The sequence below is a fragment of the Leucopleurus acutus genome (genome assembly GCF_964270905.1).
Source record: "Leucopleurus acutus genome assembly, chromosome: 4".
Taxonomy (NCBI): Eukaryota; Metazoa; Chordata; class Mammalia; order Artiodactyla; family Delphinidae; genus Leucopleurus; species Leucopleurus acutus.
The window spans coordinates 112,758,868-112,781,669 of record NC_139146.1 but is presented as its reverse complement, the minus strand read 5'-3'; the positions used below and the strand labels follow the sequence as shown (position 1 = coordinate 112,781,669).

At 42.5% G+C, this 22,802-nt stretch overlaps 1 protein-coding gene across 1 annotated transcript in view; it reads right to left on the bottom strand.

Moving 5' to 3' along the window:
* Positions 1–17,654, bottom strand: part of FRAS1 (Fraser extracellular matrix complex subunit 1) — a gene marked incomplete at its 3' end in the record, with an annotated part of 462,769 nt that extends 445,115 nt beyond the window's left edge. Inside the window, exons 1-2 of the mRNA XM_082837588.1 lie at positions 17,564–17,654; positions 10,748–10,779 (exon numbers count right to left, since the gene is read on the bottom strand). Of these exons, the coding sequence (XP_082693714.1) occupies positions 10,748–10,779; positions 17,564–17,639 (108 nt within the window). The 5' untranslated portion in view covers positions 17,640–17,654. The remainder of the gene's footprint in view (positions 1–10,747; positions 10,780–17,563) is intronic.
* Positions 17,655–22,802: the final 5,148 nt, after the last annotated feature.

Sequence of the window (22,802 nt, the reverse complement as noted above, 5' to 3'; positions counted from 1 at the left end):
AAGAAATTTAAAATAATCATTATAAAATAAAATCTCTCATTAATAAAGAATTCTTCTTTCTCCTGAGGCTTCCTTCTTGTGAAGGGATATCAACATATACTTCCAGGGCTTTCTTTTCCCTGGGAAGGTGGCACAATTTCTCTAACTAGCAAATTTAAGGGTAACTGGGCCTGCTTAACTCAGTTGTGTCTTCCTTCCTCTTCTAGGAAGAAGCCTTTCAACCAATAGCATAAGTTTTCCTTTGCTTCTTCAGGCAATAATTCTCACCTGAGCAGCCCTTCTGCATGGGAAAGCTGCCTCTGTAAATCTCTGTCTGTGACGCTTAGTCGGCTGGATGGTGTGGGTTCAGAATCAATAAGCCTATCTGGCTAAGAGAATTAAAGCTATATCCTCCACGTTAGCTTCACTGATTAAAAAACTTAAAAGGTGATTTTCACTTCTATTCTTTGTTTCATAACTGGAGGGAAAGAGGTGTTCTTTATAGGGTTCTTTCAAGCACCCAAAACTTCCCTGCATAACTCATTGGCCACAACTAGGTCATATACTCACTCCTAAGCCAATCTTGGCAAGGGAATATAAACTTCCTAACTAGCTTGCAGCTAGGAGTTACACAAGTCATGTGGGCAAGGGGTGGGAACTGGAAGAAAAAATTAGGACTTTGCCAGCAGAGAAAAGGAGAAAGGGGGCTGTTGGGTAGGCACCCCAGGGTCTGTAACTCATATCTTTTAGCACATGGAAGTTGATCAATAAATATCTACGATCCAGGTGGACCACTATTACTACATATACCAATGGCAAATACGAGAGGGAGAGGGTTCTTCTAAGCCACTAATTTCAGGTTAGAGTTTCTTTTGTTTCTGTTCTCTCAACTCTTAGACCAAGTTCCCTCTGGATTAGAGGGAAACTAAGTACAGTAAGAGCACCAAAGAATACGTATCTCTGTTAATAATTCTCTCCTACTCACGATTACAAAACCATTTCAGGAATGTAAGGTACAAGGAACTATGAAATCTGTTCTCCCATGTAGACACCCTCCTCTCCCCAGCCCATCCCACACCCATGCAATTTGCCTTTGGAAGAAAGGAATGACATAAATTTAATAAATAACCAATCTTGGGAGCTGTCAGGAAAGAACTCACAGGTCATGGCCCAAACTCAAGCATCTCCTGGGTACTAACAAGAAACTGTTTCTTACTGTGAAAGCTTTTCCCTTTCCTTCTTCCTTCCATTTAGTTTATAAACTCAGGGAAACTAAGAAATCATTGCTGAAAAGAATCTAGCTGGCATACCAGAGGATACGTACTTATTTTACATAAAACTGCTCAGATTTTTAAAAATTATTTTGTGCAGATTTTATATTTGTGTCCCTTTTTGTCACACAAGCAGAATGCCATCCATATGAGATTTTCAAAGCCAAATTTTCTTTAGACATTTGCCACTCAAACTCCAAGAAAACATAAGCTTGCTTAACTCACAATTGTCATTTGATATTTATGTATCATCTTTTCCCTTAGTAAGCAGAGGGCTTTAAAAAGTAACTGAGATAACACCATAAGGTGTTAGAAATGAGTGACAGTTCTTTTCTAGGATATATATATATATATATATGCATATATAAATGTACAAGGTATAAAATAAACATGTATATGTACATTTTTGTAGTTATAAACAGACAAATGAAGACCAAAAAAACAAAATGAGGTACTAGGTTGTAAGGCAATTGGAGCAAAAATGACACAAACTTTAAAAAAAAAAGTGTGGGGAATGTATGGTCTGATCAGAAAATTGAAATATATGATCATGCTACCATCTTTTGAACAAAGTAATATGGCTGCCAAGCTCAGCTGCATCTTCTAAATTCAAAACAAAGCATAAGAAATGTGTTTGTGGGCTTCCCTGGTGGCGCAGTGGTTGAGAGTCTGCCTGCCAATGTGGGGGACACGGGTTCGTGTCCCGGTCCGGGAGGATCCCACGTGCCGCGGAGCGGCTGGGCCCGTGAGCCATGGCTGCCGGGCCTGCGTGTCCGGAGCCTGTGCTCCGCAACGGGAGAGGCCACAACAGTGAGAGGCCCAAGTACCGAAAAAAACAAAAAGAAATGTGTTTGTTAACTTAAAACATCTGTTCCTACCACAAGAATATGAACAAGAATGAAAATGCATATGGATTGTTCATCAATAAAAGTACAAAATCTCTTGTACTACTCCTCTCACACAACTATGCTCAGAAGATATGAATTTCCAAAGAGGAAACTACCACATCTGATTATGGTGGACGATTTATAAAAGCCCAGTAAAGAAAAAAAGAATCATCTGAGGCACCTAGAGCCCAATTCTCACTGCCTGGTACCCAAGGGTACAAAATCAGTCCATTTGAAGGAACGCAGGGGAGAAACCCTTCATTGTACACCTCTGGGGTCAGGAGACTTTCTCACCACCACTCCACCCCTGCCACAAGGGCTTCCATAAGGCAGCAACACACAGCTCTAATCTTCAATTCACGCAAGTCAGAACCCAAGTTAGAAAGGCTTTGTAAGTCATTTAGACCAAGCCACCACTATCTCATTTATGATAGACTTCCCAGTCTCCGCTTGAATATCTCTAGTTAAAGGAAGCTCATTACTTCTCAAACCTTATTCCAGCACCTAGCAGAGTGATGATGTGCTGATTTTCGGTAAAAAAAAATGTTTTTACCCCAGAATAATTATATTTTAATAAAGAGTAGTCCCTCCCACTTAAAGGCATATTACTCAGTGTTTAAAAATAAATGAAGAGGCTGAAAAAATGATGAATTCTTGTTAAACTATAATGAAGAACAGTGATATCCTACAATACCCAACAGTGCTCTTAAGGGAAATTAAGGAATGGCTGACTTTATTGTTTCCCTTCTGAGTATATCCACAAGATGCCAAGCATTCCCCCCACTGCTGAGAAGTTCAGGTTGTTTAATAGCAGTCGCTGACCAAGATTTACTAAGTGTTTGGGGGGCTTTGAGCACTTAATAGGGAAAGCCTCCAAATTCTCTTCATTTCTCTCCTCCATAAAATTTCTTGAGCACGAACACAAGTCTGAGACATTTTCATTTCTATGGGCTACATCTCTTGTGTTACAGTTTCAAATAAAAGAATGCTATAGCACATCAATTTTTTAAAAGGACACTAGCACTGAAGAGCTCTACTTGCCTTCTTTAATCCTCCTTAACCCTAATCAACAAGGCTTACGGATTAGACCAGAAGTTCTCAATTTCTCCCACCACAATATACAGTGGATAACACTCCCACGAATATATCAGACTTTGACAAAACACCAAAAATATTTTGTAAAATCTTTAATAGAAGTAAATTAAAATCACAATGAAATATTACCTCAAACCTGTTAAGCGGGCTATTACAAAAAGACAAAAGGTAACAAGTATTGGAAAGGATGTGGAGAAAGGGAACTCTTGTACACCGTTGGTGAAAATGTAAATTAGTGTAACCATTATGGAAAACAGCATGGAGGTGCCTCAAAAAAATTAAAAATAGAACTACTTTATGACCCAGAAATCCCACTTCTGGGCATTAAGTCCAAAAAAAAATGAAATCAGAATCTTGAAGAGATATCTGCATTCCCATGTTCCTCTCAGCATTATTCCCAATAACCAAGATGTGGAAACAACCCAAATACTCATCAACAGAAGAATGGATAAAGAAAATGTGATACACATAATGGAATATTACTCAGCCTTAAACATGAATGAAATCCGGCCGTTTGCAGCCACATAAGTGCACCTGAAGGACATTATGCTAAGTGAAATAAGCCAGATGGAGAAAGACAAATATGGCACGATCTCACTTACATGTGGAATCTAAGATAGTTACCCTCATAGAGCAGAAAGAAGAATGGTTGGCAGGGGGTGTGGGGAAGAGAAAACGGGAAGAGTTTAGTCAAGGGGTACAAGGTTTCACTTGTGCAAGATGACCAAGTTCTGGAGATCTAATGTATAACAATGAAACTATAATTAACAATACTATATTATATACTTGAAAGTTGCTAAGAGGGTAGATCTTAAGTGTTCTCACTATGGAAGGAAGGAAGGGAGGGAGGAACGGAGGAAGGAAAGAAGGGAGGGAGGGAGGAAGGAAGTGAGAAAGGAGTGACTGAGTTGATGGATATGTTTATTAGTTTGATGGTGATTATTTCACAACGTATACACACACCAAATCATCAAGTTGTACGTCTTAAATATATACAATTTTTATTTATCAATTATACCTCAATAAAGCTGGGGAAAGATTTAGTAGAATATGTAGCATTGATTGCAGGTGAGGGCTCAGCTGTAACTCCACCCCTTTTCTTTTATTCAAGAAAACGTATCGAGCAATATGGGAAGAGTAGTGTTGTAATAATTATATACATATATGTATAAAACAATATTATATAAACAAACAAACAAATAGCAAACTCAGGTGCTCTAACAAATTTTTTGCGACCTTCCTCAAACTGCTAACAACACAACAGTGAACCTTTACCCAGGGTGAGAGCCATCCATGAGACTAAAATTCAGGCTTAAGTACTAGAGTAAGTTAAGAATTTTAAAGTTCTAAAGCTGCACAGTCTGATACAGTAGCCTCGACCCACGTGAGGCTATAAATTTTAATTAACATCAAGCAAAATTTAAAATCTAGTTCCTCAGTGTCGCTAGCCACACTTCAAGTGCTCAACAGCTACATGTGGCTTGTGGCCACCACACAGGACGATGCAGCTCTGGAACATTTCCATGAGCACAGGGCGTTCCACTGGATGGCCCTGGGCTAAGGAATCTCGGAGAGGATCTAATCTAACTCTCTCATTTTACGAATTTAGAAACTGAGACCTCATTTCATTCAAGTGACTTCCTCAGTACTACGCGGCTAGTAATTACAGAGCCAAAACCCGAACCAAGACACCCTGGCTTCTACCACGCAGTCATTTCCACTCCGACATGTCGTTGCCACCTAGGTGATGTGTCTCTGCCTTGCCAAGCACAGTTCTGGGTTCTTTCACAAGCATGCTTTCAGGTAATCCTCACACCGACCCTATGAGGTATATTATTATACAGACAATGAAATTGAGACTTGGCTGTTTAAAGTCTCATATCTGAGGCCACACAGCAAGTATGTAGCGGAACCAGATTTAAACTCCAGAGCCTGGGTCTTTCCACTGTGTTATACTGTATATAGTAAACACTCCACAATTTTAATTCTTCTTGAGAACTTTTTCTTCCTTTCAAATGTGCTAAAAGTTAGTGCCTCGTGATGCACTTTGTCAGCATTTGTGAGGAAAAGTATTCCAAGTAGGAAAATGCCAACACTCAACACTTTGGATCTGGGGAAGAAGAGAGGCTGTGTCCACCTTTGTTAAGTGTAACTGCTTTACAGCAACAGTAACAGCAGCTAACCTTTATGGTAGGTCACAAGCTAAGCGCTTCCCGCTGGTCTCTTTTAACCTTCACAACAACCCTGTGAAGTAAATCATTCATCTCCATTTTACAGATATAAAAACTGAAGAGGGCTTCCCCTGGTGGCCCAGTGGTTGAGAGTCCGCCTACCGATGCAGGGGACACAGGTTCGTGCCCCGGTCCGGGAGGATCCCACATGCCGCGGAGCGGCTGGGCCCGTGAGCCGTGGCCGCTGGGCCTGTGCGTCCGGAGCCTGTGCTCCGCGATGGGAGAGGCCACAGCGGTGAGAGGCCCACGTACCCCAAAAAAAAAAAAAAAAAAACTGAAGAGTTCAACCATCCACCCCCAGGAAGAACCTATAAAGGAGATGTTTGCTTGTGGTGAGGCCAAAGGAAAGCGAAATTCTTTTTACTCAATATTGACAGAAAAGGACAGGAGATAGGTGAAAACTTTGAAATAAAAAATCTGTTTTCCTCCTCACACTTGATGCCCCTGTCACAGTTAAACATATAAAGTAGGTAGCTTCCCTCTGAGGGACTCCTGATTTAACCCAGTCACTCTCTCTTCCACTGTGGCTGACTTTGGAGAAAGTCCTGAGAGCCCAGGGGTGCAGCGATATTGTGGAGGAAGAAACACACCCCAAAATAGACTATGCAGTGTTTCTAAAGGTAAGGGACCTTCCTGGGTATTTTCTGACCTGAGGAATGGAAAGAAGAGAAAGGAGGGAAGACAGTGTTAAAGAAAGAAGAGAGACAGACAAAGTCAGTACATAACTGAGAGACGGCTACATGGGGTTTAGAACCCAATGACCCCAGAGTGTCTCCACGAGTCCACAGAGGTGTCAGAAGTTGGGAAACACAGCAAATTGCTGGGGATTTGTGTGGGTACATATATATATAATATAGCATGTACTATATGTTAAGATGGAATAACCCCTAAACCTTCCTTGCTTCGTGTGGTGAATTTAGCACACACTAGTGTGGGAGAGCCTCAGCTAAATGGGAAGGGGTGAGCCAGGGACAGCTGGCTCTTGCAGGAGGTCGGGACAGAGGCTGGCAGAGACAACTGCGTGACAGGTGCAGCAGGGAGGGGGTGGGCACATATGGCTGATGGTAAAATAAGCTAGCTGTGTTCAGAGACAACAAGCAGACCGGCTTGGCTGCGAGAAACGGCATGCTTGGTGGAATGGCTTTAAAGTCAGACCCAGGTTGCAACGCCCTCTTCCTCTAGCACTGACTAGCTGTGTGATTTTTGAACAAGTGACTTAGAGTTTCTTAGTCTCAGGTTCCTGATCTGTAAAGACAACACCTATTTCCTGGGATTGTTGAGAGTATGAAATACGTAGCAGGTGCCGAATAACAGTTCCTTCCTCTTGTCCTTCTTGGCTGGTAAAGAGGAATTTTGTTATTGCAGAAAAGCACATACCAGGCACGGTGTCTGGGTGTCTTCCCCACATTACCTCCTTTACTCTACAAAAACCCTTCAGGAGAGGCTCTATTTATCCCCATTTCACATAGGAGGTGATAGAGATTCAGGAAGGTTATGTAACTTGGTCACAGAGCTGGTTTGTAGCAGATGAGGAAGAATCAGAACAAGGTCTGTCGGCAAAAACCCTAATATGAAAAGATACATGCACCCCAGTGTTCACAGCAGCACTGTTTACAATAGTCAAGACATGGACGCAACCGAAATGTCCACCGACAGAGGAATGGCTAAAGAAGATGTGGTACATATACACAATGGACTACTACTCAGCCATAAAAAAGAATGAAATAATGCCATTTGCAGCAACATAGATGGACCTAGAGGTTATCATACTAAGCAAAGTAAGTCAAAGAGAGAAAGATAAGTATCATATGGTATCACTTATATGTGGAATCTAAAAAAATGATGTAAATGAACTTATTTACAAAGCAGAAACAGACTCAGACATATAAAACAAACTTATGGTTATCAAAGGGGGAGGGATAAACTAGGAGTTTGGGATTAACAGATACACACTACTATATATAAAATAGATAAACAACAAGGAACTACTGTATTGCATAGGGAACTATATTCAATATCTTGTATTAACCTATAATGGAAAAGTATCTGAAAAAGAATATATATATATGTATAATGGAATCACTTTGCTATACACCTAGCTATATAGTTGTGCTATATAACACAACATCGTAAATCAACTATACTTCAATTAAAAAAAATTTTTTTAAAGGTCTGTCAGACTACAGAGGTCCTGAATGAACCACTCTATCTGGCAGCTTCCCAGGCAACAAGTGATGAGATGGAAAAGGTATCAGTGGAAGGAATCCTCACAAGACAGGTTGAGAGTTAGCAACTAGTAGCCAGAGCTTAGATCTGTGTTCTCATTTACTTGGTATGTTTCATGGAATTCTGGGTGAAGCTGGTGCTTTACCATTTTCAACCAGACCCACTTTCCACTTTTGGTTATTCACCTGAGTAATGAAGGAAGCACAAGAACTTCAATCCCTGCCTCACTCTCCCCACCTATAAAATGGAGAGTTTGGACTACATGACCTCCAAAGTCACTCCCAGCTCTACAATGCATGTGGGTAGAATTTACAGGGTTTGGGGCTGGGACACCATGCCACTATCCTCAAAGCCAGCCCCTGGCTGTGATGCCTCTTACCATAGAAATCCTCTCACCCAAGGAGTTGTTTAATCAGAGAATCCTAGAACAGTATATAAATGTTCTTAAGCTTTGTATTTTAATTCAAAATACATAAATGCACATTCATTCAATTTCATTGATGCAGGTGCAGTGCTTTTCTTCAAGACCAGGCCATGTGGCAAGAGAGCAGCAATGAATTGTTCATACAATTAGCTATGGCCACAGTGCATCATCCCCATTCCAGTTTGAAGTCCCTTAAAATAGAAAGAGAACTTCAAGAGGTTGCAAATAAATCCGAACGCAGAATCTCTCTGGACTTTTGTGCTTTTCCCCCAATCTTTTAGAGTTGTTTCTCTCATACTTAATTTGACAGCAAAGTTTCAGTGACTCACCTCTACAGAGTCTTTTTTTAAAGTATTCAACATAGTTTCCCTAGAAACAAATGCTATTTCTTTTCATATTCCCATTTCAGCAGTTTAATTAAACTGTAAGTCAGGTTTTGTCATTCTTCTGCTCTAGCTCCTCCAGTGGCTCACCCACCTGATTGAAAGGACAAGCTAAAGTCCACAGAAGGACACGCTGCTCTGTCACGCCTACCTCTCTGACCTCATCTCCTGCCATCCTCCCCCTGGATCACGCGCTGCAGCCACAGTGACCTCCAAGTACGTCTTCAAACGGCCAAGCAAGCTCCCACTTCAGACTTTACACTCCCTGTGGAATTCTCTTTCCCTGGATATCCAAGGGGCAAGCTCTTATAGTGCCCTTCAGGTCTTTCTTCAAATGTCACCTTACTTTCTCAGGCAGCCCTTCCCTATCCCCTTATTTCAAGAGGCCACCCTTGTCCCCTATTCAGCCTTTCCTATCTCCCCACGCCCCTACGGTTTTCCTCCTTAGCACTAATCGGACATTCTAAATATTTTATTCATTAGAATTCGAGCTTCATGAAGGCAAGGATTTTGCCTGTTTGTTCACTGATGCACTCCCAGTGCCTAGAATAGCAGGTCCCGAGTTGTCACTCAGTAAATATTTGTTCAATAATAATCTTTATTATTGTAGTAAATGTATTGTCTTTCTGCCTGAGTTGCATAACCACAATCACAAGTACATCAGGCTAGAGGAGGTGTAGGAACAAACATAGCAGAGTCTTGGTAAGCAAAGAAGGCAACCAGAGGGGTCAGGAGTGTGCTAGTGCCCCCACTCCTTTAACTTGATCTAACCAAACCGACCTCTTCCCGTACTTGATGCTTTCGTATTCAAATGTACAATACCATGCTGCCGCGTCAAACATAGAAGGTAGTCTAGCCACTTTCTTCAGATTCAGGAGAACAACAGAAAGAAGACAGGCTGTTTTGTTCTGGTCCACCCCTTAATGGTCAATTACCTTTAGCAAACCTCTCTCTCTCTCATCCTTGGTTCTGCATTAAAAAGGGGGAGAGTATAAAATAATACATGACCTGCCTATTTCACTGATCTGCTGCATGTATCAGGTAGATCGATAGCCATGAAAAGATATTGAAAAGTTACCAAGGACTCTATACAATAAGCAATTTTCTTTGTATTAAAATGGACAACTAACTTGTCTATAATATCTACTACAGCTCCCCAAAACTGATGATGTATTTTATAGCACTTTGATTTTAAAATGATTCCTAAAATGTATTAAAGAATAAACAGAAGGAAGAGTAGGCTTTTAAGGGCATGGAATGGGAAAGAGAGTGGAAAATGGCTTTCACCTGATTCTTTAACAGAAAAATGTAAGGAAGGAAAAAACACATCAATCTCCAGAGCAGTAACTGTATTACATAAAGTTCAGATTCAAGAATATTACTGTGAACATCTACAATTATCTAGACTCTCAGATATTTCAAATATTTCTCATCTATTTCAATACCATAAGGACAATCCAAGATGACATACTGGTATCACACATGTCAATAGCGGGTTGGGATGTAAATGAGCAAACCCTTTCCAACCATCTGAGTTTTGTTTTTATTACAGCCTTTATTAAACTAAAATAAAAAAGTGGTGAAGAATGACTTGTCACACCACTTATTAGAGTTGATGGAGTGTAGACGGTCTTTTCGATTGTCTTTTAACACACTGTTATGCACCATAGTACATTATTAATGAAAAGAAATGCAGCAATCTTGCATCAGCTTTTCCCCCAAGTGATCCCGACATTAAATTCAAAATCAATTCTCCTCTACGTGGCAAAGGATCAGAGATAAAATGTTAATTTGTTTGTTACCAAAACTTAAAAGTATAATTCAAAGCAACGGTCAGGATCCTCCATATTGTATTCAATAATTGTATATTTTTTTGGAGGAGGGGTTCAAAGGAAGAAGCAAACAAGTTGTTTGGAAGATAAACAAATTGTGCCCTAGTTCATATCTGACAAAAGAATGGGATCTAATTTTCTCTCTGATTGAAAGAACTCACAAGACAGCCATGGAATGCAAATTGGTGTTGGGTGTTTGAACTTCTCTTCCAATACCTGAGTATCCAAATGGAACTAATTCACTCTGGAAAAGGTATTAAGTAATTGAGCATGATTGTGCCAGAATGAGGGATAATCCTCAAACTGAAAAGGAAAATAAATACATTTTACAATGACAGGGTCACCTCACTCACTCAGTAACCTCAATCAAGCATTTTACATGCAAAATAAATAAACCAAATATATGAAGAATGACCTACCGCCAACAAGGAACCCTGATAGACACAAGCACCTGTGGGGAAAAAACAAAACAAGAATTAAAAGGGATGCATAACAGACCAATAGGCACTGCCCTGGCCAAAGTACACTAAAACTGCAACTACATGCATCATAATCAGTAAACTGTGCTTTTTCCAAAGCTTGAGGATTCTGCCCCTGGGGAAATAATCCCATACACCAAAACAACATTTCTTGGACATGCATGAGGGAAAGCATTATTAAAACTCATTATTTGAATTTTAAAATAAATGTATGTATAACGACATGCTATAAATACACTGGTGTATTTTCCTATATGACAAATCAGCAAAGCCTTCCTAATCCAGTCCCAATTTACTTATCCAGCCTTCTCTGCCACTCTTTGCTTACACAAATTCTCCAGTCCAACCCAAGAGGCCAACTTAGGATCCCATGGTAATGCTTTCATATGCCAATGCTTTCATTTTTGTTTCCTGCAGGAGATGCATTTGGTCTAATCAATTTCCTTGAACTTGATCCCATCTCCTTCACGGAGCTTTCCAGCCCACAAAATTATGCTTTTTCTAAACCAATTTTTAAACAGCACAGCAGGTGTTGATTTAACCTATAAACATGTAGGCAGCGTGCTAACAGATACTAGCTCAGAAACAGGCTGCAAAGCAGATTGAAATAGCATACACACACCAAGACAGAGCACACCTTGACAACGTGCCACACTTAATGTCCAAAGAGGGAAGGACACATTTTACTACAGTGCTTGGATGCCAACAGATCATTCGTGAAGTCTCAGTACTATTAACTTCTCAGGAAAGGACTGGTCTACCTTATCTACTAATAATGGAATTAAGAACAGTATTCAAAGAAAAGGAGACGGTTATTTACACTTGGGGTTTGAATCAAAGATCTCCATGGGCAAATTTATTGAAATGACTTTTTGTGCCCTTGAAATTCAAATAAGAATAACTTGAGATAAAATGTTGGGGGGAAATTCTTCCTGACTTAGTTTTAAGAAATTCTGTTCCAAAGACAGTATTTCAGTCTATGGTATATCATAAGAAAGGAGATATATATAGATATAGATATATATAAACACATATATGGATATAGATATATATAAAATAATCATATGACATGTGGATATGGATATATATAAAATAATCGTGGGCTTCCCTGGTGGCGCAGTGATTGAGAGTCCGCCTGCTGATGCAGGGGACACGGGTTCGTGCTCCGGTCCGGGAAGATCCCACATGCTGCAGAGCGGCTGGGCCCATGAGCCATGGCCGCTGAGCCTGCGCTCCGCAACGGGAGAGGCCACAACAATGAGAGGCCCACGTACCGCAAAAAAATAAATAATAAAAAAATAATCGTATATAAGTACATAAATATATATCAACACAATGCAATTCCTAAATTATGTAAATGGACTTATTTAATTACTTCTCACACTTAAAAGTTAAACATAAAGATCACTTAGGTACAATTTAACAAAATTTAACCTTTAGAATAAACAAACAAAATTTAACCTTTAGATAAAACCATCCTCAAGTAATTGTATTACCCTCCTCCATAGTACTACCCTCCAAAGGCCAGTAAACTTTCAAAGCTCCAAAAGGAATCAGGTATCTTAAGATGTATCCAAGTACTCATATCAAAACCCATTTCTGGAAATGTAGACAGATGTTATAAAATCACAGTAACATGAAAAACTAAAGCAGCATTGAGTGTGGCATCACAAACACACCTGGTTAAGCCAGACATCTGTTAGAAACTCAAGTCAAAACTATGTGCAACTGCTGAGAAATTCTATCATTAGAAAAGGGAAATAACTCAATTTGGGTTGCTCTAGGATGTACAATTCTAAAAGAAATAAGCCTTGGCCTCTGAGGGCTTTCCTAAAACACAACATCTCTACCCGAAAGGCAGTTGCAGAAATGAGTCTCCATTAACACAGCTTCCAAAACCTCATTGCTTCCCTGTAGAAAGAAAGAAAGCATTCTACTGTGATGCCCAGTCCCATCGAACATTCATCACCACCCAATGCCAGATGCAATCCTCCAAAGCAAGCATATTTCTCCCACACTGGCACCAGCTTCACACCCACCAGCAGACTAAGTTGAGAGGTTTGTTGGCACTGGGTGCTAGGTGCAACTCCTGGTCCTGCCTTTTCACTAATCGATCAACTCATATACTTTGGAAAACAAATTTACTCTCTCCACTCGTCACTTTTTTTCTTAAGGAGCACTGGAATGATTGCAACTCTACCTGAAGTTTCGATTTGGGCTTTATTTGAACTTGAAACTCCAGCTGTAGGGGAATTCTAACTGATGATGAAGATCTAGAAGGAGAAACAGGCCTTCTTCAAGGGAAAACAGGAAAAATAAGAGACTTTGCCAGTTTCAGGGCATGGAATACAGCTGAGAAGGCAGGTAATTTAAGTTCTGACACCTGTGAGAAAGTGCATAAAGTTGTGCAGGGTGAAGGGATCACATAGTGCCAAGAAGGAAGCTGAGATCTTGAGACCTTCCTCCTGTGGTTGGCGCCTTTCTTGCAGGTCACATAGGCAAAATGTCACTCCATATTCATTTAAATAAATTTCATATTCATTTTTAGGCCCTTTGGCACATTAGAATGTACTCTATTATGAGACACGTGTATAAAATCTGAAGTTTTCAGAGGAAATGTGAGATATAATTTGCACCAGTACTCACATCCTGAAACTATTCACTATGGAAACCCTACCTGATAACATGAGGAAATTAGAGAGGTTAAATCTAAGTCACAAAATGTCAGACCCATTTGTTGAAAGAAATAGTGGCACATGACCATAACATATGAAGAAGTTTGGACAGCATGGTATCACAAAAATATGACTCATTAGGAACAAGCAGCCACAAGCTGGTAGTTAAATGTTCAGGCTTTATTTTGTGCTATAATTCAGCATATGGCTTGTACACTGTGGAATAGTTAAAATAGAATCCTTTTCTGGACTGACAGGACAGCTCCCGTCCTGATTATTGTCAACCAGGAGTCAGATCAATTAATAGAGTAGTTAAAACAAAAATGGGCCAACTGTTTTTGAACTAGTGTAAGATTTGGCACACAACTCCAACTACGCCATGTTGGTAGTCCCCTTCCTGAGGCAAGTGGTGGACAGTATTTTATGACTACTCATATCTGAGTAAAACTGAGTAATATTACCACTCAAGTCCACAACAGCGAATACAGATGACCATGCTCTCACTAAAGGATTTATTTGCAGAGGGTAACACCCAGGATCCAATCCCCAGAGGAGAACAGAAATGCAATATGATGGAAATAAGAGCCTATGACAATACAACACCCTTTATTTCCACTAGCTGGTAGTTGCAAAAGCCAAAAGATGCAGAGCTGCAATTATTCGATATTGGGAAACCCACCAAGGACCAACGTTTACATGTCCCTACTGCTACCTTACCTATATTAATGATTTCCAGGTATGCAAACTCCCTGAGGGAAGGCATTATTTTTTTTTTGATGTCTGTATGTCCCTACCAGACATAACCTAATAACCTGATATATAAGCTATCAATAAAGATTTGTGAAATGAAAGAATGAAGAGATAGGCTATTTTTTCCCATCCAATGTCTTTCCTTCCTTAACATTGAGTTTTAAGCACTGAATCCTACACAGAAGGAACACTTCTACCAAGAGTGGAACCAAATATGCTGATCCACCCATAAATAAAACACTCTTTCTATCAAATGATCCTTTTCAGTATATTCTGCTAATGGCATTTAAAGGAAAAAGACTGGAAGATTGTAAGCTTGGCTAAAGTCACATGGGGAGTGATGGACATAGACTGGAACTCAGTTCCCTTAACCAATTCAAGACTCTTTATCCACAGCCAACATGTTCTATCTAGTGTAACTTCACAGGATTTCCACGGGTCGACACAACTCAAGATGCACTTCTCCAGAAACACATCTGATTCAGAAAGCAGCCACATTTGCTAGAAGTTTCTCTGTGACTTGTCGATTTTATTAAGTTCTCAAATCACAGTAGTTTGTCAGCTTGGCGATGTAAGAAAATGTAAAATAACACTGCCAATAACCTGCTTGTAAACCTTCATTTTTCTTTTAATAATTAAAATAAAATTCAGAACTAGAAAGATGCAACTGACCAAAAAGAAGGCAGCAAATACTGATCCTTTTTTTTTTTTTTTCTATGCTGGATGATTAGCAGAAGTATTTTAGAGCTATCACCTAGCCAACTTCTGCATTTGGTGAATAACAGACCACAGCCCAAGGAAGTTAGGTGGTTCATTCAAGGTCACACAGCAACAGTCTAAGCTTAATTTGAAACGTGATTTGGCAATACTCATTCACCTGACCAAAATTTTTTAGCACCTATTGTGTACCAGGAGCTGAGTTGGAAGGATAATAACCAGGGGCCATCCTAAGCCCTCTGCGAGCACACAGTTAGGTGAGGAAGATTGTATCTTTATCAACTAAAATTATAGAATTATTAACTGGTGCACCAGAAACATATATGACATGCTCTCTGAGCATTGAGAAGAAAATAACGAATTCTGCCATGGCCCGGACAGCAACAGTATCACAGAGTAGGTTGCATCAAGAGACCCACACGTGTGAATGCTTTCCATTTTTAAAAATCACTTCCAAGGCTAATAATAAAAACTTGAGGAAATCTCTAATATCCTTAAGCTCTCCATTCTTGACCTCAATGCTCGTACTTTTAAGAGAAAAAGAAAACCCTGACGGAACCAAATCAAAGGACTCATCAGATGACAGCTGAGTTTTTGGCCGTGGGACTGTTATCATTTAATTAATTTAATGAGATAAAGTATGTAAAGTGTTTAGCATAGTGCGAGGCAAATAGTACAGTGTTCAGTAAATGTCCATATTCATTCATTCATTCATTCATTATTAGGTAAGCATCATTATGACTTGGATGGGAACTCTCAGATATCTAAGAATCCAAGTTGTGGGATGATTCTAGAATGTTCTGAAGGTGGGATGAAAGAGTAAGAAGCAAAGTTTCCAAAGAATCTTTGGAGGAATGGCGCCCCTCGCGCCCTACACTCCTCCCCCATCAGAAGGCTTTGGACGTTTTTAAACTTTGCCCTTTTTGTCAACCACTCTTCCAAAGAGCGAACCCTGCAGGCCCTTAGTAATAATGGCTTTTGTAATTTCAAGAGATTTGATTCTGAAAAGCAAATCTCTTACATCATTCCAACTGCCCCCTGGTGAGCTATCGGGGACGGACAGCACGTTTTCCGCGTTGCTGGAACATGATCCTAAATAGGAAACTGCCACCACCAAGTGCAAACGTAATTTTTCTGTCTCAAGTTCACATTGGGGTGGCCTAGGTTGACTCTCCCATGTGCTTTACTACAATTAAGCCCTATACGTTTTATTGTCTTTTAAGTTTGCATACACACGCACACATACAAAAGACACGGTTCTACAGGTTATGCCCTGGTTGAAAAAGGCTGCACAGGCCCCAGACCTGCACTTCCCGGGGATGATACACATTTGACATAATTCCCGGGAGGGTGCGGGCTGGCGGTCGCTCCACCCATGGGAAAGTCCCCACTGCCGTGCGTTTCCAAAGCCACCGTCACTTTCTCCCGGGAAGCTAGCTAGGAAAAGGCCGTTGCTCAGGTGGCTGCAGGTGGATCCGAGCAGGGCTGTGTCCTCTTCGGGGGCTGCCGCTGCCCCCAGTCCCACGCCCGGGTCCGCACCCGAGCGGAGAAGGCGCCCCGCCCAGCGCCCGCGACGGCCGCGGCTGCGGGATTTGCCGCGGGGCAGGTGAACTCTTCTTCCCGCAGCTGGATGAATAATGAACGGAGCCGGGAGGGGAAGCCGAGAGCCCTGCGCGGTAGATTAAGCCGCCTTCCTCAGCCCGTCGCCTCCCTTCCCCCTCCCTAAGCACCCGCTAGGTGACTTTCCTCGCGACTCTAGGCAGGTGGGAGCTCACGCCGCCTCGCGTCCCCGGGCCCGCCATCCTAGGACCCCCAAACTCTTGATTTCCTTATCGATTAATTTATTTGCCTGAGGTCACATTGCTTTTGCTATCATGGCGACAACTCCCACAATCTCCTTTTTTCTCACCCCCAGCTCCAGGGTTTTACACGTAGGTTGGAGCCTCGGAGGAAAACTGGGAGGCAGGGGGCGAAGTCAGAGAACGGAGCTAAACTCTTATTAACCACTTCTTTTCTGGGGAAGAGGCAGGCTCGTGCCTCTCTGTACTGGGGAGGTTTCTTGCAGTGCGATTGAATAGTCAACTTCCAGAACTAGCTCTAACCACCTTATAAAATCTTAATTGGACTTTACGGGTAGACTCATTGGGGGAAGGAGGGAGGGCGAGAAGGGGGTTTTAAGGTGCCGGATTTTATTTTTCATAGGAGCATAAGTATTTTTACACAGGTAATTGCAATTGTTCACTCCTCACCTACGCTCCATGTAGATGCTTTCCATTCGGGGGCACCGGGGAAGTGGGAAGAAAGAGAATCCAATTTCAGAGATGGTAGCTCGGTCGGCCACCCACCCTCCCACCCAAATGCACTCAGGGCAGAGAGGGAGAAGGGAGTGGGGCTTGTGATCTGCATACAAAACAATCAGGAGTTGGAATCTTCTCACAAAAAGCCCCCTCTAGTTCCACGGCCACCCACCCCCAAAAAACTTCCATCTGACCCACAATGCCATACACCCGCTGAGCTTTTTAAAAAGCACGATCTCACACACTCACACACACACACATACACACACACACACACACACACACACACACACACACACACGGCACCGCTCTCTCACCTTCAGAATGATGAGGCAATACTGCAAATTCCGCCAATGCCAGGGCCACCCCGAGCCACACTTTGAAGACACTCATTGCCGCCTCTGCACCCAAGCTGGGCAAGCCCAGCCTTCAGCATCCAAGAACCAGTTCTCAGCCAAAACGCAGCCTTCGGCGCCCCAGGCTGGGCGCCCCGAGAGCGGGGTGCGACGGGCGGCGGGCAGCGGGTGGCCACCTCCGGGGAAATGAGGCGATGGACGGGCGAGAGCGACACTCTCGTGGCGGGGGGGAGGGGGAGGGATTCAATTCACTCACTGCCGGGCGGAGAGCGCGCCTAGCTCTCCAGCAGAGCAGGGCGCCAACGTCGGCTGAGCTCGGGAGAATAAAAGAGGAGGCAGGGCGCAGTGGCCCGCGGCTAAGGCTCGCCGGAAAGTTGCCCGTCACCAGCCGACTGGATCTCCCCGCATTTCCCGCAGGCCGTACCCGCCCGCTCCCGGGTCCCCAACCGTGGAGATCCCGGCGCAGGTTCTTCGGCAGCAGCTTTCTAAAGTTCGCTTGACACTCGCAGCGTCGGCCGAGGGGGTCGCCAGGAGCCCCAAAAGACCCACCCACCCCTCCTTCTGGCCTGGGCCACCCGGCTCGGCGGACCTCAGCCACCCGGGGCGGCTCGCGGGAAACTTCGTGCTGCGCTGCGGGCGGCTCGTGGGACTCGCCGGCGCCGCAGCCGCACGCCGCCGCCGCGGGCTGCGCTCCCTGCCGCAGACTCCGCGAAAGCTTCTGAGGAAAGCCGGGGGCGGCAGCGCCGGGGACCCCGCCGCTACTTTCCCGCCCCCGCCGCTGGCCCGGGCGAGGAGCGCTGCGGGGCGCGGCTCGCTCGGCGCCAGCGGCCACCTCCGCCCAGTGCACCCCGAGCCGGTCTGCTGGGTCGAGGTATGATTACGGGAGCGGAGGAGGAGCCATGGTTTTAAATGCAGCGAGGAAAATGCTAGAGAGCCTGGAAAGGACTTCCGAACTAGAGCCACTCGACCGGAGAGCCCGGAAACGCACAAAATAAGGCCCCCCTCTGGAACCCCGCGTTTAAAGGACACACGCTCCGCCTTCCTCCGCCTCCCCCACCCCCCCACCCTTCCTCTCTCCTTTGCTCCGGGTGAAAATGGACCCAGAGACTCGGAGCTTTTGCAAAAGATTCCAGAGAGTCACGTGGAAAGGGGAGAAGCGAGGAGGGGGGAGTGAGGGGAGGCCGAGAGAGCAACCTGATCCCCTTATTCTTTCTGCTGGAGTTCAGATTGCCTTTGTCTGGGGCGGCATCGAAAGTGGTCACACCAGGGAGGGCTGGAGGGGAAGATGGCGTGGTCCTGGCTCCTGCACAGCCTAGGGACCCGCGAACCGGATCCACAGCCCTCACTTGGGAGGGGGTGTGCCCACATTCAAGGACCCCAGCGCTACTCCCCCCACACACACCCCGCCACTCCGACTGCACTAAGAGAGTGAGGCAGATCTGATCCATCTTCCTTGCTCTGAGACCATCAGGTCGTCGCATCGTGGGTTTACCAGCAGCCTGGGAGGATATCGGTGTGTGTGTCCTAGGCGAGGCCTCCCACCGCGAATGCACCTTTCCCTCTCCCTGAGAGAGGCTGTCAGTGGAACACTACGCAGCCTCTGAGCGGTGGCTCCAGCTGCGCCCCCAAATGCCAAAGACTGGGAAGTAAATGTCAGGGCAGGGCACACTGGGGCATGCCCTTGAAGAGTGGAGGTCTTGATTCCTGGTCAGGACTGAGTGCCGGCAGCTATATTTTTATAGGACCAAATAAAAATAGCTGGTCTAGGGTTAATTATTTTATGAGAATAGTTGCCTCAGAAAGATGCTGCCTGGATTATGAGTGGCCCAGAGAAGAGACGTCCTGGGTCTCTCAGTTGACCTCAGATGGGCTAGCCTGTCAAAGGGGAGTTTGTCCAAGCATTGAACTCCGAGCTGTGAAACAGCAGGGGCCCAATTTATTTCCAGTCCCATCACCACAATCCAGCGGACGTTCTGCTCCGCACTAGCACGAGTTGGAACGATTCACTTTTCAGAATAACTCGATAAATTGTAACCGGCAGATCCTGTAACTATTACAATTAGCCCAAGCAAAAGGAAACGTCTGACAACCTAGCGCTGATCTTTAAGTATTCACAAGACCCAGGGGTTGTGCAAGTCTCTCCTGGGCTGTGGCGGTCTCAGGGACAGAGATTGTCACCTTTGTAGCTGAAGCACATAGTAGGTGCTCATTAAACGTTTGTTGAAAGAATGGACTAAGCAAAAGAGTAAGTCCCTGAGAGGAGGCCAGGTATAAAAAGAACAGGTGAGATAAAAAGGAAACAGGATTTCCAAAGACGCTTTGCTTTTTGCTTCAGATAAGGAGGTATTCTAAAATACACTTCTGCCCCTGCCTCAATTTAAACAGTGAACTACTTGGAACAACCTATAACACAGAATGTGTTGAGTGAATTATGATTCCTCCATAAACTTCAATATTATACAGAGATTAAAAATATCCTAAATGTATATTTATTGACATGGAAAGATGTTTTTAAAGTATTATTGGGTGAAAAACGTAGCTCATAAGAAAATAATATAATGTTCCAATGGTTTTGCTTGTACACATGTACATTTATGCATTTATACACACATATTCATACACACGTATCTCAAAGAATATACACCAAAATACTATCTCTGAGAATTCAAGTGAGTTTTAATTTCTCTTTTTAGCTAACCTGTGTTTTCTCATTCTTTTATATGGAACACATGTTTAAGTGCACGATGCAAAATTATATTGGAGAAATTTTCAAATAACAGAATTAGCTAATTCAAACTGGCTTAAACTACATGTATGGCATTTACTGTCTGTCATAACTAGAAACTAAGACTGTCCTTAGAAGACCTTCAGATTGGGTCCAATTTAGTACTTTAATGATGTCATAAAGGACCTGAATTATTTCTTTTTCTCTGCTCTGCCTTTGTGAGAGACATTACTAGTGTTCACCATCATTTCCTGGATATATGGAATATCACATTTTCCCAGCCCACTCACAGTTAGGCGGGGCCATGAACTAGGTCTAGACCTGCACTGTCCAATACAGCAGCCACCATCCACATGTGGTTATTGATCTCTTGAAAGGTGGCTAGTCCAAGTTGAGATGTGCTGAAAGTATAAAGTATATATCAGATGTCAAAGTCTTAGTACACACAAAAAAGAATGTAAAATATCTCATTAATTTTTTATATTAACTATATGTTAAAATGATAATAGCTTGAATATATTCTTTTAAATAAAATATATTATTAAAACTAACTTTTCCTGTTTCTTTTTACTTTTTAAAATGTAGCTTCTAGAAAGTCAGGTTTACATATGTCCGCTAATCTATAAGATGAGATATGAGAATGAGATCTAATCTACAAGGATGGTTGAGAAAAAAAAAAACATGTAATATCAAGCACTGGCAAGGATGTAGAAGAACTGGTACTCTCACACGTATTTCTGGTGTTAAATGCAAAGTTATGCAGACACTTTGGAAAACAGTTTGGAAGTTTCTTATAAAGTTAAACATGAAGTTACCATATGACCTAGCCATCCTACTCCTCTAAGTATTTACCCAAGGGAAATGAAAACCTGCGTTCACACAAAAACCTGTACGTGAATATTTTTATTGGCTTTATTAGCCACCAAAAGTTGGAAACAATCCAAATGTCCCTCAACTGAGAAGTGGATAAACAAACTGAGGTACATCCATACAACAGAATACTATTCAACAACAAAAAGGGACAAACTACGGATACAGACCACAGCATAGAGGAATCTCAACTGCATTATGCTAAGTGAAAGAATCCAGACTCAAAAAGCTCATATACTCTGATTGCATTTACGTGACATCCTGGAGCAGCAAAACCATACTGTCAGAAAACAGAGCAATGGTTGCCAGGAGCTGAGGGTAGAAGGAGAGTTTGACTACAAAGGGCATAGAGTAATTCTGGGGAGAGATGAAAATGTTCTAAAACTTCCTTGCAATGGTAAGTACATGACTGTATGTGTTTGTCCAAACTTACAGAACTATACACTTTGAAAGGGTAAATTTGCTGTATGTATATTATATGCTAATTTAAAACAAAACAGACAGCAAGCAAAGAAATCTTAGCAAACAAACATTACTTTCAAATTTGGTAATAAAAATAAACTTAGTCAAAATAATTATACATGTGGCTCATATTATGTTTCTATTGGACAGCACTGTTTTAGACAGTGGGCTCTGTCATTTTCAGGCCAAAGCAATTATAGCAATACTCCCTTCCCTGCCTCAGTGAAGTCTGAAACCTATGATGGCAGCATCATTAGATGGTGGAGCCTCTGTGAGCCCAAGTCTCTGAATGACTCTTTGGAACAAAGGCCCTACCAACACTCACTGGACACCTAGTGTGAGAAATAAACTTTATTTTGTTAAGCAATGAAGATTTGGGGGTTGTTTGTTACTGCAGCATAACCTAGCCTGTCCTGATGAATGCTGTCTTCCATTGTATCAACTTCACCTCCCACTTCGATACTGCTTTTAGGTACAAAATAACTACCGACAATTCTCCAAGCTACATGCTTTTTAGTTTAATCTACAGATATTTGATCCAGAACTATCTAAAGAAGCAAGGAATATACTTTCTTTCCCCAGCAGACATTTCCTTGTGTTTCATTGGTTCACATTCACTCCCATGCTCATCCCTGAATCAACATGTTTAACAGAGTATAGGATTTCACGAACTAGCTGAGACCTGAGTCATAAGACATCCCCCACCTCTAGAGTCAGGAGTTGGGGAGTTAACATCTCCCCAAATTAGGATGACTAATTTGTTGCCCAAACCAAGATACTTTAGAGAGTGCTAAAGAATATATTCATAATTATTCTAGAATAACAGACACAAACCAGGGCTACCAAAGTACATGGCTTCATGCTAAGAAGATTTGGCTACCTGAATGAAAAGTTGTTAGTAAGAGTAAGTGGAATGGATACTGGGGAGATAACCACAATGACTATTCTAAAAAATATTTTTAATCACATACCTACTGTCTTAGTCCATTCAAGTTGCTATAATAAAATGCTATAGACTGGGGAGCTTATAAACAACAGAAATTTATTGTTCACAGTTCTGGAGGCTAGGAAATCCAAGATGAAGGTGCAGGCAGATTTGGTATCTGGTGAGGGCTTCCTGGTTCATGGACAGTTGTCTTCTGG